The 14,694-nt window shown below is 41.0% G+C and overlaps 1 protein-coding gene across 1 annotated transcript in view; it reads right to left on the bottom strand.

Annotated features, from left to right (window-relative positions):
• Positions 1-6,942: 6,942 nt before the first annotated feature.
• Adss (adenylosuccinate synthetase) overlaps positions 6,943-14,694 on the bottom strand; it is a 26,543-nt gene continuing 18,791 nt past the window's right edge. Inside the window, exons 8-10 of the mRNA XM_045744536.2 lie at positions 12,546-12,634; positions 8,764-8,884; positions 6,943-7,175 (exon numbers count right to left, since the gene is read on the bottom strand). Coding sequence (XP_045600492.1) covers positions 7,123-7,175; positions 8,764-8,884; positions 12,546-12,634 — 263 coding nt within the window. The 3' untranslated portion in view covers positions 6,943-7,122. The remainder of the gene's footprint in view (positions 7,176-8,763; positions 8,885-12,545; positions 12,635-14,694) is intronic.

Raw genomic sequence — 14,694 nt, 5'->3', positions numbered from 1 at the left:
TTATAAATTTTAGTCTTGAAAAAGAACACTCCTGTACAGTTGGTCACCATCATGCACATGAACACACTTGTGCAATTTCAACATTCAGGAATACAGATTTTAAATTGTCTGAAATTATTTTTCTTTACAGTTCAGGGAGTCTCATACAATTTTCATCAAGAGCCATGTAGTGCTTGAGATACTTAGTCACTTAAAAGGTCATCATAATTCAGGTCTTTGTGATACATATTAGCCAGATGTTCACACTTTTTCTTTAATGCATCAGAAGCAATGGTTTTCAATTCACTGAAGAAAGAAATCAGATTTCCAATTTATGAATAAGCCCCTGCACGTTTTGTCAGTTCAAAGATTAGTGTGTCCGGAATAGGGAGGAAAGATTCCACCTTGAATTTTTCGGTTTTAATGAGAAGTACTACTACTGCTGATCCATCATATCTCCGAAGACGCACACTTTGTTTTCATTCCCGTTTTTCCCATCACTGTAATTTGTATCTGGACACACTCCTGCTTTCAATTCATATTCACTAAATTTGTCTCTAGTTAACAGAAAATAGGTTTCCATACTCAAGAAAATTTGTGGCAACAAGGATGTTCACATTTTTTTATTGCAGGACCTTGTTTTGTTCGTTCTTTTTAGCATGTCATTCCAAAGAATTGTGAGATTTACACACAGAAATCACACTAACGTGATGTATCCAGTGAACAAATCCACAAGGACCGTGACGAGGATATGAACCTGCGTCCGGTAGCATCCCAGACACTGCCTTAATCGACTGAGCTACGACAGGGTAAAAGAGTTTAAACCGAAGTTCTACTGAACTTACTGGATCCCGCAGCCTCTCTGAGGCACAAACCAGGATTTTACACAACTCCCCCTGCACTCGAGCTAGGTCAATAGGCTGTTCTCCCTCTTCGCCTTTACATCATTACACACAGAAATCACACTAACGTGATGTATCCAATGAACAAATCCACAAGGGCTGTGACGAGGATTCGAACCTGCGTCCGGGAGCATCCCAGACATTTGAGCAGGGGTTCAAAAACCCCTGCTCCTGCAGAAGAAGCACCTGAGCAGAGGGGGCCCAAGCAGGGTCAAAAGGAACCCAAGTGGACTCTTCCCCCCACGAGCCCCAGAAACCACCAACAAAGGCTCCGGGGCAGAGCCCACATCCGCGCCCACCGCCTCAGAAGAAAAGGTGGAGTCCACGGGAAAGGATTCAAAGAAGGGAGTCTGCTGGTGCGACTCCAAAGCTTCGGTGGGAAACTGGGACCTAACCACCTCCGTGCCCACATCGGAAGGGGCAGCCTCCAAACCCACCCGAGCCTCACCCCAAGCGAAACCCAGCCCCGACTCTGAAACCCTCAAATGTTCAGGAACCGGAAGCAAGGGAGGAGGAGCAGAGCAAATCATGCCCACCTGGCAAGGAAGATTAGGCACAGACTGAACCAAGGCCAAAACAACCAATGCCTACAAACCGAGTCCCCAAAATCCAAGTGGAGCAGCTCCGGGCCTCCAACCGAACAACCAACCTGGCCCATTGCAATAAGGAGAATCGATCATACAATGTGGCTCCTACCTGATCCCAAATATCACTTAAGAAGGATTGAGTAATAGGACTACAAGCAGGGAACAAGTCCTGCCAGACCCCAGTTCACAGGTGTCCCCGACCCCCAGGCAGCATAAAGGAAGTAGGATAGATGATCATCTCCCTGAGGCAGGGGCGACGAACAACCCTCAAATTTTCCGAAGGAGAGAGCGAAATCAGAAGAAGTACCATGGTACAGCCGAGCCCACAGGGGTTTTCCAGGGACCGTAGAGTGAATGAGCCCTATGTGAAGCTCAGGCACTGGAGCCAGCTAAGCCAGTAAACCCTATCTAAAGCAAGCAAACTAACTGCAAATAGCAATCGTGAAACCTCGAGAGCAACAGAGGAGGATCACCACCACAACCTGGGCTAAGCCTAATTAGGAGCTAGGTAGACCTCCACTGCCACAACAGGTTAAAATGCAAAAATGAAAACAAATCCACAAAAACACACAAGCACACTAGAAGCCAGTGAGAAACATCAACTGCAGCGTGATAGTAATGCAAGCTGTGCCAGCTGCAGTGCTCCCCCCAGCAAATAAACACCTGGAGTCTTGGAAAACCACAAGACTCGACTACAAGCGAGTAAGCCCTATAACGAGGAGTGTTCCCTGAACGTCCCAGGGAAGATAATCCTGAGATGCAAGGGGCAGTACTCATGGAGCACCTAGGAAAGGGAACCCTAGAAGCATGTAGCCCCGGTACCCTGTAGAACTCCAGGCTGGCGCACAACAAGCATAGGAACAGCCATTAAGGTAAAATTCCAGAAAAGAAATTGTGGGCAGAGTCGACGTCTGACCCCCAGCACCATCAGTCAAGAAGTAAAGTGGTGGGTTGCGGCTCACCGGGGCCGGCTCCCTTTTCCCCACCAGTTGGGGTGAGGTAGCGCTAATAAGCGGGGGACTAGTTAGATGACTTGGGGGAGTTCTTTTGCTCTTTTTGAGGACATAGCTTGCAATTTTCAACCAGACGGTGGTCTGTATTATTTTGCCTATCTTTTCTGGGTGCCTTTCCTGGTAGATGGGAAAATATGACCTACTGTACTTTAAATGTAATGTGCTTATAGGCCATTGCTCTCTGCGCCTCTCTGAGGGGGGGGGCGAAGTTTTGGCTCTGGTTCCCGGTAGGCAACAAGAATTCTGTGACTGATGACCCCAACTAATATAGCACTATATCAGTAGGATAGCTTCAGGGAGCCAACGGGGCTCCCTACAGAAAAAACACAAGTACAGTATATTACAATATTTATGGCCTAGGTTTAACAAATTTTGTTATACATCATAATATCCAAGTAGAACAAGCTTAATAGAGGTCTCTTATAGGAAAGCATGGTGTCAACTGCAGGGACTGGCTTTACAAGATAAAAGCTGAAAAGCATTATTACCCTTCAATTAGCAAGTTAAATTATAAAGTTGGAAATTAATTATACTGTTGCTTTTGTGAATACTATCATGTAACATTTATGAGTTATATTGCATGTACTACCTCAAATGTGTTGTGATTAATTTCAGTGTATTGTAATTGCTCAAATTACTGAAAAGTACCTGTGGAAAAACTAGTGTCTTCTGTTACCATTGAAGGTTTGATCCCATCTGTGATATTTTGTGCTTGGATATTAGGTTATGTCTACATCCTTGTCATTTTTCAAATTTAAATAATGATTAATGTATTGGATTCAAATAATAACCTGTTCATCTTAGCAAAATTTTATTTCACCTCTTTGTATATACTATATGCTAATGAACTCTGGGTAAATTGCAAATTGAAAATACAAACACAATAAAGAATACTTGGCAACCTAAAACCCTCACTAAGCTATGAACCCCAATCAGTACTGTACTTTGTATTTACTAAAATAAAAAAAAAACTTAGTATGATGCCTGAAGCTGAACAAATTATGTTGGTGTTAAAGAGAACAAGTTGACTATTTTGTACCTGGATGAGGTTCTGGCAGTTCTACTCCCCAAGCCTGGCTTGACTAGTGAGAGCCTGGTCCAACAGGCTGTTTGGAGTGGCCTGCAGGCTCTCATATCCACCCGGTTGGTCTGGCACTTATTGCAGAAAATTGTTGAGTTTTTCTAGAATATTTCTTATACTTGTTAGGAGGACATTGAACAATCGTGGACGTCTGGTGCTCATAGTCTTCTCTGACTGCCGATTGTGCCTCTACTCTAAACTAAATATTTTGAATTTCCTTCCATATCTGTCACTCCAGTATGTTGTTATTTTACTGTGCAAATTTGGGACCTGGCCTTTCAGTATCTTCCATGTACATTATTTGGTACCTCTCATCTCTTTTCGAAAGAGTACATTTTGAGAGCCTCGAGACGATCCCAATAGTTTAGGTGCTTTATCGTGTCTATGCATGCCATGTGTGTTCTCTGTATTCCCTCTAATTCAGCAATCTCCTACTCTGAAATGAGAAGTGTGTATGGAGCAGTACTCAAGGCAGGACAGCACAAGTGATTTGAACAGTATGAACATTGTGATGGGATCCCTGGATTTGAAGATTCTTGTAATCCATCCTATCATGTTTCAAGCACACACTATATTTGCTTTGAGAAAATCCTCAGCTGTGATGAGGATTCGACCCTATGCAGTGGGTATTTCCTCCCCCCTACCCCCCCCCCAACACAAACACACACACAACCAGGCCACGACATGGCACAAGAATTGCAGCCTGGAATTCTACTGAACACACACAGGGTTTCCCGAGGCTTCCACTGAAGCCGGACCAGGATTTTCACACAATCCCCTCCCCACTGCAATCTGGCTCTGTCATCTAGGAATGTTCTACCTCTGATGCTCCCTTTTTAATACACAGAGTAATCACATTAACGTGATGTATCAATGAGAAAATCCGTAGGATCCGCGATGAGGATTTGAACCTATGTTGTGCGTATTCCCATGCACATGCCCCAGACAACCAGCCCACGACAGGAAACCACATGTACAGAAGAACTCGAGGTTGCAGTCCTTTTACCATGTCATGGTCTATTGAAAACTTACACTTTAAAAGTGTAAACTCAAAACCCCTTTGAGTTTACACTTTTAAGTTAAGACCCCTTTGAGTCTTAACTCATAGGGGGAGATGGAAATTACCACAAGGGGGTACAAGTGAAGTTGTCAGACTGCAGGAGAGAAAATCCCCGGGCCTCAAGGATATATTTAATATCCTCATGATAGTCTTCGAGGTCTCTACAGGCATACCTCAGTTTAAGAGTTTAATTGGTTCCTGGAGACGCCTCGTATTCCGAAGCTAATTTCCCCATAAGAAATAAAGGGAAATGAATTAATCCGTTCCTGACTACCCCAAAAACCCCACATCAAACTAAATTTTTATACCTAATTCATCTAAATAAACCTACAAAACTATGTTCAAGTTATTACTTACCTTGCTGTTGAATGCTGTAGGCGTATGGAAGATGGTGAGGAGGTGGGAGGAAGAGAGGAGTTACTGTTTGGAAGGGAAGTCCCCTTCCATTATCACATCAGGCAGTGAGGACTTCACTGGTATGCACACACTGGCACATTTTGCCTGCATACCACTAGGACTTGCTTGTTTTACTAAGAATTTATCTAATGACACTTGTTTTTCCCTACATTTTAACACTTGTCTGTAGTAAGACATCACATTATCATTTAAAAGGTCAATGCAATGGCCTGCTACAGCTTTATCTGGGTGAGTTTTTTCAACAAAACTTTGCAGTTCTTCCCATACTTCACACATTTTCTTAATCAAGAAGGGACATCCTCTACTGCCTCTACTCACAGCTATTTTCTTAGGTTAAACCTTACCAATGGCTTTCTTGAGACCCATGGCAAGATATATAATGACAACTTTTATGCTCAAATGGCCAAAAAAACGATAAAAAACTGTAAATCCTTGTGAAGAATTCAGGTGGGATAGTCACTGGACACGAGACACAGGTAAACTGAGGCGCGATCGCCATGCCACCACGCACCAGTCGGCCTGTACACGTATCAACAAACTCGCGTCCCGAGGTAACCCTCGCCTTCCGAGACATATTTTTGGAGTAAATCCTGCTCGTCTTCCGAAAAACTCGCATACAGGGACACTCGCATTCCGAGGTACCACTGTATTTGCATTTGCAGTATGGTGCAGGAGCATAACTGCCAGTGTTGGCATTCAACATGGTATTTTTAAGCACTTTAACCAGGGCCTCACCAATGGAGGACAAAGTAGTTAGGTGGGCAGCTGCCTCCTGAGAAAGGGCTGCAACTACAAGAGTGTCAGTCCAGGTGGAGTTAAAAGTAACTTGGGAATCCAGAGTCAACCAAATTCTTGAGGATGTGCAAATCAGGATGGAAATGTTCATTGTGACAAAGCTCAAAATACTTGGGCCACACAGCAGGGCCAAACAAATCCCAGAACCTAACAGAGGTAGAAGGAAGCAAATGTGAGCGAGTGCACTGATGGCGCCAGTAACTCCCAGGAAGGAGCGGGGAAAGTGGTAAACTGTGTAGTAGTCACACAACGCAAGATAAAGCCACATTAGGCAATGAGGTATTCACCACCTGGAGCTTGGAGCTCAATCCTGCCAAAGAAACAAAAGGTCAGTTGAGATAGTATGAGAAAGCTTGGTCTGGGCCCACCACAGCCGAAGCTATGTAGCCCAATTTTCCAAGACGGTTTGTCCCTGGAACCTGGTCACCCACCCCACAAGTCTGAGGAAAAAAAAAAAAAATTCCCCTCTCCCTTTCTCAATTTCTTTCTGCCGCTCTCCTCACTGCTGTGTAGTTCTGTGCTTCTTTGTATCGCGGGTATGTTTGAGGGGGTTGGCCTCTTCCTATATTGGTTCCATTTGTGTGTCTTTTTGGTCTCTGGTGCTCTTGCAATTTGCATTTGAACCAATGCTGTTTCCTAGTTCTGCATCTGTTTTGATATCAACAACTTTGGAATTTATGACAAAAAAATTGCAGTTTTATATTTGAATTTTCCCACCAAAAAATTCAGGGACACAAATCAATAATATTTGTTTTAATTATATATGTGTATGTAAAACCAGATTAGATTTTAGGTTTAATAAAAAAAAATGCTAGTTGGCAAATTGCCAGAATGTGTGTGTAGTCAATGCAACTTTAAAAACAAAATTACTCGAGTCTATTGATTTCTTCCAAATAAATCTCAAAATGTAGCTAATAATCTTGGACATCTAATGGCAATATAAAAATAATGTATTGAAAGCATAGCCAAAACAATGAGGCTCCCTTAAAATATAAGAGTTTTGAAAGATAAAATATATATATCCTCTGGATACTTTAACTACCAAATTGTGTTCTTTATGTAATAAAGAAACTTTTGAAACATTAGGTTTTGATAATTTAAAACCAAGTTGAATATGATTTGTTTTTAATAATATACAATACAGAATTCTGGACAAGAAACTCTTAGCCGAAACATTATTCTATCTGTTTAAGGCATATGCAAACATTTGATATTTTTTTTCAGTAACACTAATTTTCCATGGTTGCTTCTATTTCCCCAATTTCTTTTGATGGCAGGAGTCAAACTTCTAGAAGACAGTGATCATAGAGGCACGTGATTTTCCAACACCAATCCATTTAACTGAAATATTAATGTGAAATCATTAAAACTACATACAAAATAAATAAAGCGTAAGTAATTATCAAAAGGCGCCAAGCCGGGGAGACTATATACAGACGACCACGTGCTTTGCGAACCCCTCTGGGATGTGACACGTCGGTTGCTTTGTAAGTTCGTATACGAGGAATGTAAATCTAGGGGGGGGGGGGGGGGGAAATCGACAGGTTCATAGCATATATGCAATGGTATTTTGTTTGTACTCACCAATAAGAGAAGTCTTGATCCACTTGTTATGTTGATGATCATTGTTGATGAAGCATAGTTATTTAAATGAAAGAGGTGGTGGTGGATGTTGATGGTGTTGGGTTTACTGAAGTGGAGATTAATGGTGATAAGGAAACCTCAAATGTTGACGTATTTGGGTCAATATGTGAGGAGTCTGGTACAGGTGGGCTAATGGAAGCTTTCTTGGAAGCCTTTGCAAAAGACTAATTGACATTTCATTCCCTTTGATCTTTTTTTCAAAAACTTCATATACAAATTGTACAGGCTCATCATTTCCTTGGTTTCAAACTCACTGTTACTCGTTTCCATAAAGGCCAGAATGCCTTTAAAAATTTTCTGAATTTGTTCCATATTACATTTTTCCTTTGACACTTCTTCATCCTTCATCCTCTTTCCCTTCCACACCATTGTCTTCATTGCACTCTTCTGGCTTTTTTGCTGTACATAATTCTATAATTTCATCATCAGTAATGTTTTGAATGTTTGGGGCTTCTTCATCAATATCTATTCACCTATGTCATCTTCTATTGTTTCAGTCACCAGTTCTGCTCTCAGTTCTGGAACTTTTGTTTAACTTAAGTTCGCAAATCATGTGGCTGTCTGTAGCACCATCAAAGTTGCAGGATATTCAAAAGGCGCTAAATATCACTAAGGATGCCAATATGGGAATAAAAGTGCACAAGGCAAACGATATCAAAGGTATCTGATTCACCAGATTCTATCAAGGAACAAATGACTGAAGGTCAGTCAGGAAGCCAAGCCAAGCAAAAGGTAACCACCACAAAGCCATCATTCACAGAACAGGGACATGAAAAAGGAAAAATCCTGAATTAAGTAGATTGCTTAAAATTACTGCCTGCATGAATGCAGAACATGCTCCACAGGCAGAAAAAGAACAACCAAGGAGCAAGTGGAACAAGCAGGTGATGCTTAGAGAAGATGTGGAAACTGTAGAAAAAGCACCAACAAAAAATTCCTTATAGTTCAGGAGGAACATATATGGCTTATGATGACAGAAGGCCTAAACAATGAAAACAGGGCAAATGAGAAAGCCAAAAAACCTTCAACTAAGATTGTCTTATATAAAGACACCCCAAAAATGTGCTAATTAAAACCCTTGCATTAATATTATGGTATGTCTGAAACACTATAATTAGTGGCTTTATAAATGTAATTAAGTATCTACTACATCATCACTGTAATCATGTCATCTAATTTTTTCAATTATTCTTTCATTATCATCATTTAATCCTGGGACACCAACTTAATCTCTCAAATGAAAATGAAGTTATCCAAGAGCATATGAAATCCATTGTATACACACCTGGTACATTGATGAGCTCCTCTATCTTTTCAATGTAATTTTGTGCATTTTCTGGGAGCTCCTCATAGGTGCGGCACTGAGCGGTATCTTGCAACCATCCTGGCATAGTGATGTATTCAACCTTGTAAAATAAAAATGTACAGGATAACTTAAATAATTAAATAAAGTATATAGTTTGAATACATTACATGTTAACTCTGGCTGGCATCTATCTAAACATCTATTTTCGTTATTTTATTGTATTGTATCTTATGACAAATAAAGTTTGAATATTCTCTCTTCCATTCCTTCCCTTTGACAGTCTCAGCAATGCTGAGCCATAACCTATACAATGTTAAATAACCGTGTTCAACAAAATGCTCGAGTGATCAATCATTGTTAGATGTGGGAAAATAAGTGCCTAAGTCTGTTTTTGGAAAATTAATGAAATAACCAGACAAAATTTTGAATTATTTTCCAACTTTAGGAAAACAAAAGAATGGAATACTTCCAGCTCATCTTGGTAAACCCCATTAGCCACTGGACATAAGAGGCTCCCCGGAGCTTACTAGGCTGATATGCTAATGTCAGACTTTGGCATCAGTCGTGTGTATGGAGTTCTGTGGGCCTACCGGGGACCACGGCCAGAACCAGGCCCCCTCAGAGAGGCAAGGGGAGCAATGGCCTATAGAAACCCCCGTGTGGTTGGAAGCATTCTATGTCTGCCATCGACCGGATCAGGCACCCAGAAAGCTAAGCGCCCCAAAACAAACCCCTATTCTGGTTAAAATTCTACCAAAAGCCAAACTAGTGGACAGAATTCCCCAACAGAAAATGAGCAAACTAGTATGACGTAACACGTCACCGCGCCGCTGTCTGCGCAGCTCCCCCCTCCCCAGGAGGGGGAAGGGGGAGCCCCAGACCCATCACGTCGGCTACCCACACCTCAGTTCTTGATGCTGATGCTATTGGTGAAGGTTGTGTGCTCTGGCTCCAGTGTTCCCGGCATGCACACCCCAGCCTACCCCAAGGTGGGCCAAGCGTTTTGCACGAGTAGGCGGCCACACTAAAATGTGTATACTCTTTCCAGTTTTCTCACCTCAATTTTTGTTGTATGTTGTTCATTTTGGTATCAAATTGTTTGCACTAGAATTCCCTACAAGAGTATATGCATACATGGTCCAAAAGACCAACATGCCATCCGCACCAAACCCAAAAATCAGCCGAGTTTTACCTGTGAGAGCACAACAGCACTAAAATGTATATACTATTTTCAGTGTTCTCACAGTTCACTAAGTAAACTTGTGTTCTTGTGTTACTTTGCTCATTTTGGTATCAAATTGTTCGCAATAGAATTCCCTAAAGGAAAATATGCATACAAGGTCAAAAAGCTTGGCGTACCACCCGCAGCAAACACGAAAATTGGACGAGTGTTACTGTGAGTGAGCACCCTGCCTCACTCCACCACTAAAATGTATGTACTCTTCAGTTTTCTCACCTAAATTTTCATGCCACATCATTCATTCTAGTATCAAATTGTTCACAATAGCATTCTCTGAAGGTATATATACATACAGGGTCAAAAAGCCCAGCGTGCCACTCGCAGCAAACCCTAAAATCAGTCGAGCATTTTTCACAAGTGAGCACACATCTGCACACCAGCACCTGCACTAAAATGTGTATACTGTTTTCAGTGTTCTCATGTCAATTTGTGTGTTACATCACTCATTTTGGTATCAAATTGTTCACAATAGAATTCCCTACAGGGATATATGCATATAAGGTCAAAAAGCCCAGCGTGCAACCCGCAGCAAACCCGAAAATCGGCGGAGCGTCACCCGTGAGCATTATACACAAAATGTGTAAACTCTCCAGTTTTCTCACCTCAATTTTAACGCTATGTTGTTCATTCTGTTATCAAATTGTTCTCATTCTAAAGGTGCACATTTTAAAACTAGTCCCATAATAACCGAACAATACATGGAATTTTAACAAATATTTTAATTACAGACGCAACATGCGTCCCGGCCGGACATCCGTAAAATTATTAATGGACGCAAACTGTGTCACCGCCGGACAAAAGTGTTAAGCAGTCCCAATAATTTTACGTATTTTATTGACTGGATTCTAGTGGTTAAAGATCTTTGCATGCTCTCCAGGTCAGCAATTTCTCTAGCTTTGAACTGGGCTGTTAGTGTGAAACTATATTCTAATGTCTTAAAACGTATTAGCAATGGCACGACATCTCTTGTTTGGAAGGTTTTTGGTTCAGTCATTTTTCTTGCAGTTGTGACAGCAACTTTGTTGTGCTCTGTAAAAGTATGGTCTTCCAACATGATAACTCGTAAATCTTTTGCATTGCTTTTTACTTTCAATAGTGTGGTTTGACTGTTTTGTATGTGATATTTGCTTTGATGTTTCCTTTTTTACATATTGCAGTAATTGGAACATATCCTCATTAAACATGTTATTTTCTGTGGCCCACTGAAAGACTTTATTAACAATAGATTGGAGGTTTGCTGTGTCCTTTATACTGTCTACTCAGAAAATCAATAGGAGTAATGAGAATTTGAACTCACACACTTGGTACTCCTAAGCCCAGGCCCTAGACCACAACAGGGTAAATGAAATGCAACCTGGAATTCAAATGAATCCTCTAAAGATCCTGAGGCTTCCACTGAAGCCCGATCAGGGGTTTCATGTATTGCCCCCATGCAATCTGGTTGTGGTCCAGTAGTTCTACCTCTAATGCATCTCTTCCAATGCACAATGAAATTACATTGTGATTTTCTCATTGTTGCATCATGTTAATTTAATGTTATTTCATTGTGTTTGGATGACACAGTACTACAGTTTTTATCCTCGTCTATGTCTGGTATGAGGATGAGGAAAGGTACTAGAGCAAGGACTGTACCTTTGAGGACAGCTTTTCATGGGTGGATGATTCAGAGATTTTACTCTATTGACTGGGTTTACTTTGTTGACATGGAAACACTGGGTTTCCGTTTGTTAGAAAGGTAAAGATTCGTCTCCTTACTTTGCCAGTAATTCCTTTTGTGTGCATTTTGTGTGTAATAACACCATGGTCACATTTGTCTAAAGCTTTTGTGAAATTTGTGTATATTACATCAGTGTTTTGTCTGTCTTCCATGGCATCTAAGGCCATATCATAGTGTTTCTACCAATGGAGCAGAACCCAAATCCATGCCAGATGTATAAAACAGAAAAATAACTCCCCACTGGGAAGAAGCCATGATCATAGTGCCTTCCTGAGAAACACAAGTCAGCAGATCCTAGGTGAGAAGCAGAGGTTCTCCAACCTCCACATTCAAAATGTATGTGTAAGATCCAAATAAGGTCCCAGATAAGGTCCAAAAGTATCACCATCCCAAGACTGCAAAACTCTCAGATGTTTCAAAACTGGGAGCAAAGGATTCAATGAGGAAGGTATGTAGCCTTCTGGTAGTGTGTAGATGTAACTAAAGTGAAAATTACTTTACTAAGTTGTTTGTTAATTTCAAGACTTTGATGTTTTGTTGTCGATCTTTTATTTACCTTGCTGTAGACTGTTTAGGCTCCCCCCCCCCCCTCAACTTTCTGATAGCCTTTTCTTAGTTATGGTTATTTATGATATCCTGCTCCATGTGCTTCTAAGAGGAGGGGGTAGATTTTGGTTTTGGTTTAGCTTACATGTAACTCACTAGAGTCTGGCATGGATTGAAATGTACAGTGGGTACAAGGTAGCAAGCACCAAGACACCACCATTAGAAGCCCTCCCAGAAAAACTGATGGAATATTATTACCGTTATGTCCTCCAGTTCACTCATGTTTGCTGGGAAGTGTTCAATTCTTTCTCCATTTCTTCTAATGTATCCAATGCCAATTTTGATCTCTGAAATTCCAATACACATTAATTAGTTTAAGCAAGTTAAAATGCACAAGCAATAAATAAAGTGTCGATTGTAATACTGTAGTGCTAATTTTGGAGCTTACCTATCAATGACCATGAGGGAGTGAGATCTAGCTCTTCATGCCCCACCTCTTAGCTATTTATACTTGATGTATTGATTACCTCTCTCTCTCTCTCTCTCTCTCTCCCTCTCAGGACTGGAGCAATGTGCTGGCACAGCTATGCCTTAAGAAGATGCACTAGGCATCAAAGGCGGAGGTGTTGGCACACTGGTGAAAAACACACCTAAAGGTAAACTAAATAATGACTGAAGCTGAATGAATGACTGATAATCATTAAGGCATACTGTCCACCACCATGGAACACATGAACAATGGAGGAGCTGGATAATAAAAAATGAGGGCCTCATAACAATAATGAGAGTTTATAGTGAGAGCAGATAAAGATAGATCACGGCTGTTGGTAGTCAGCGACTCCAACTTTAAATCCATAGACTGGGAGGCATATGAAGCTAGAACAGAGTATTTTTGGACCTGTAGATCTGTAAACCTCATCCTGGAAGCATTCATGTATCAAGTTAAACTAGCTACAATGATGATGGAAGGGGATGTTCCCACCATGCTGGATTTGATATTCACCAGGAAAGAGAAAGATATTTGACATTCACTACTTTCCTCCCTTGGGTGAAAGTGACCATGTCCTTTTGGGAATAAAGTATCCAATGCATTATAATCTGGAACAGAATGAGGAAGTTGAAGTACTGTAGTTGAAAAACCCGATTTCAGGAGAGGACATCACAAGGAACTTGAAAAGTTCTTTGAAGGAATTTGACTGTAAAGACTTGTTGTTAGGCAAGGAAGTTAATGAGATGCATGTTAAGTTTTGTGAAATATATGATAAAGGCACAACAAAATTTATACCAAAACAGAGATGCAGAACTAGAAAACAGGATTGGTTCAACAGAAATTGCAAGAGGGCCAGAGACCAAAAGAGAAAAATTGATTCAACATAGGAAAAGGCCAAACCCTCAAACACACCTGCGATACAAAGAATCACGAAACAACTACAGTACATGGCAGTGAGAAGAGGCAGAAAGAAATTTAGAGAGAGATAGCAGACAACTATAAAACAGAACCAGGCCTATTCTGTAAATTCATCAAAAGCAAATTGCAGGTAAAGGATAATATTCAGAGGTTGAAAATGGGAAACATTCACAGAAAATGAAAAGAAAATGTTTGAAACATTAAATGAACAGTTCCAAAGTTTGTGCAAAATGAAATCTTCAGAGAACCAGACAATAAGAATTCCAGAGAACAACAGAACACATAGAGGTGTCTAAGAGACAAAGTGGAAAACTGATCAAGGAGCTAAGTAAGAACAAAGCAGTTGGCCCAGATGGAGTTTCACCATGGGTTCTGAGAGAATGCACACACGAGTTCAGCATTCCACTTCAAAATGATTTTTCATGCATCCATGTGTACAGGAGTCCTAGCAGATGTGTGGAAAAAGGCTAACATAGTTCAAATCTACAAAAGTGACAGCAGGGAAGACCTCCTCAATTATAGACATGTATCATTGACAAATGTAATAGTAAAAATATTGGAAAATATTAAAACTAAATAGGTAGAACACCTGGAGAAAAATTATATAATAACAGACAGTATGGTTTTCTATCTGGGGGCATTTAGGGGGGAGGGAATGGGGCATTTAGGGGGGAGGGAATGGGGCACTTAGGGGGGAGGTATGGGGTATTTAAGGGGAGGGAAGGGGCATTTAGGAGGCAAATTGTGTGAGGGACACGTGTAAATGTATGGGAAAAAGGGACAGGCATGTGATTATTATAATCAGTCTTGTATAATTTTGAGATATATACAAGAGTTGTTACATTCTTGTACAGCCACTAGTACGCATAGTGTTTCGGGCAGGTCCCTGGAATACGACCCCCACCGCGAAGAATCGTCGTTACAACCAAGTACCCATTTTACTGTTGAGTTAAACAAGAGGCTACAGTCAAGGACTTGTGCCCAGTAAATCCTCCCCGG

The sequence above is a fragment of the Procambarus clarkii genome, chromosome 32 (genome assembly GCF_040958095.1).
Source record: "Procambarus clarkii isolate CNS0578487 chromosome 32, FALCON_Pclarkii_2.0, whole genome shotgun sequence".
NCBI classification, from domain to species: domain Eukaryota; kingdom Metazoa; phylum Arthropoda; class Malacostraca; order Decapoda; family Cambaridae; genus Procambarus; species Procambarus clarkii.
The sequence above is the reverse complement of the archived record's forward strand: the minus strand, read 5'-3'. Positions and strand labels throughout refer to the sequence as shown.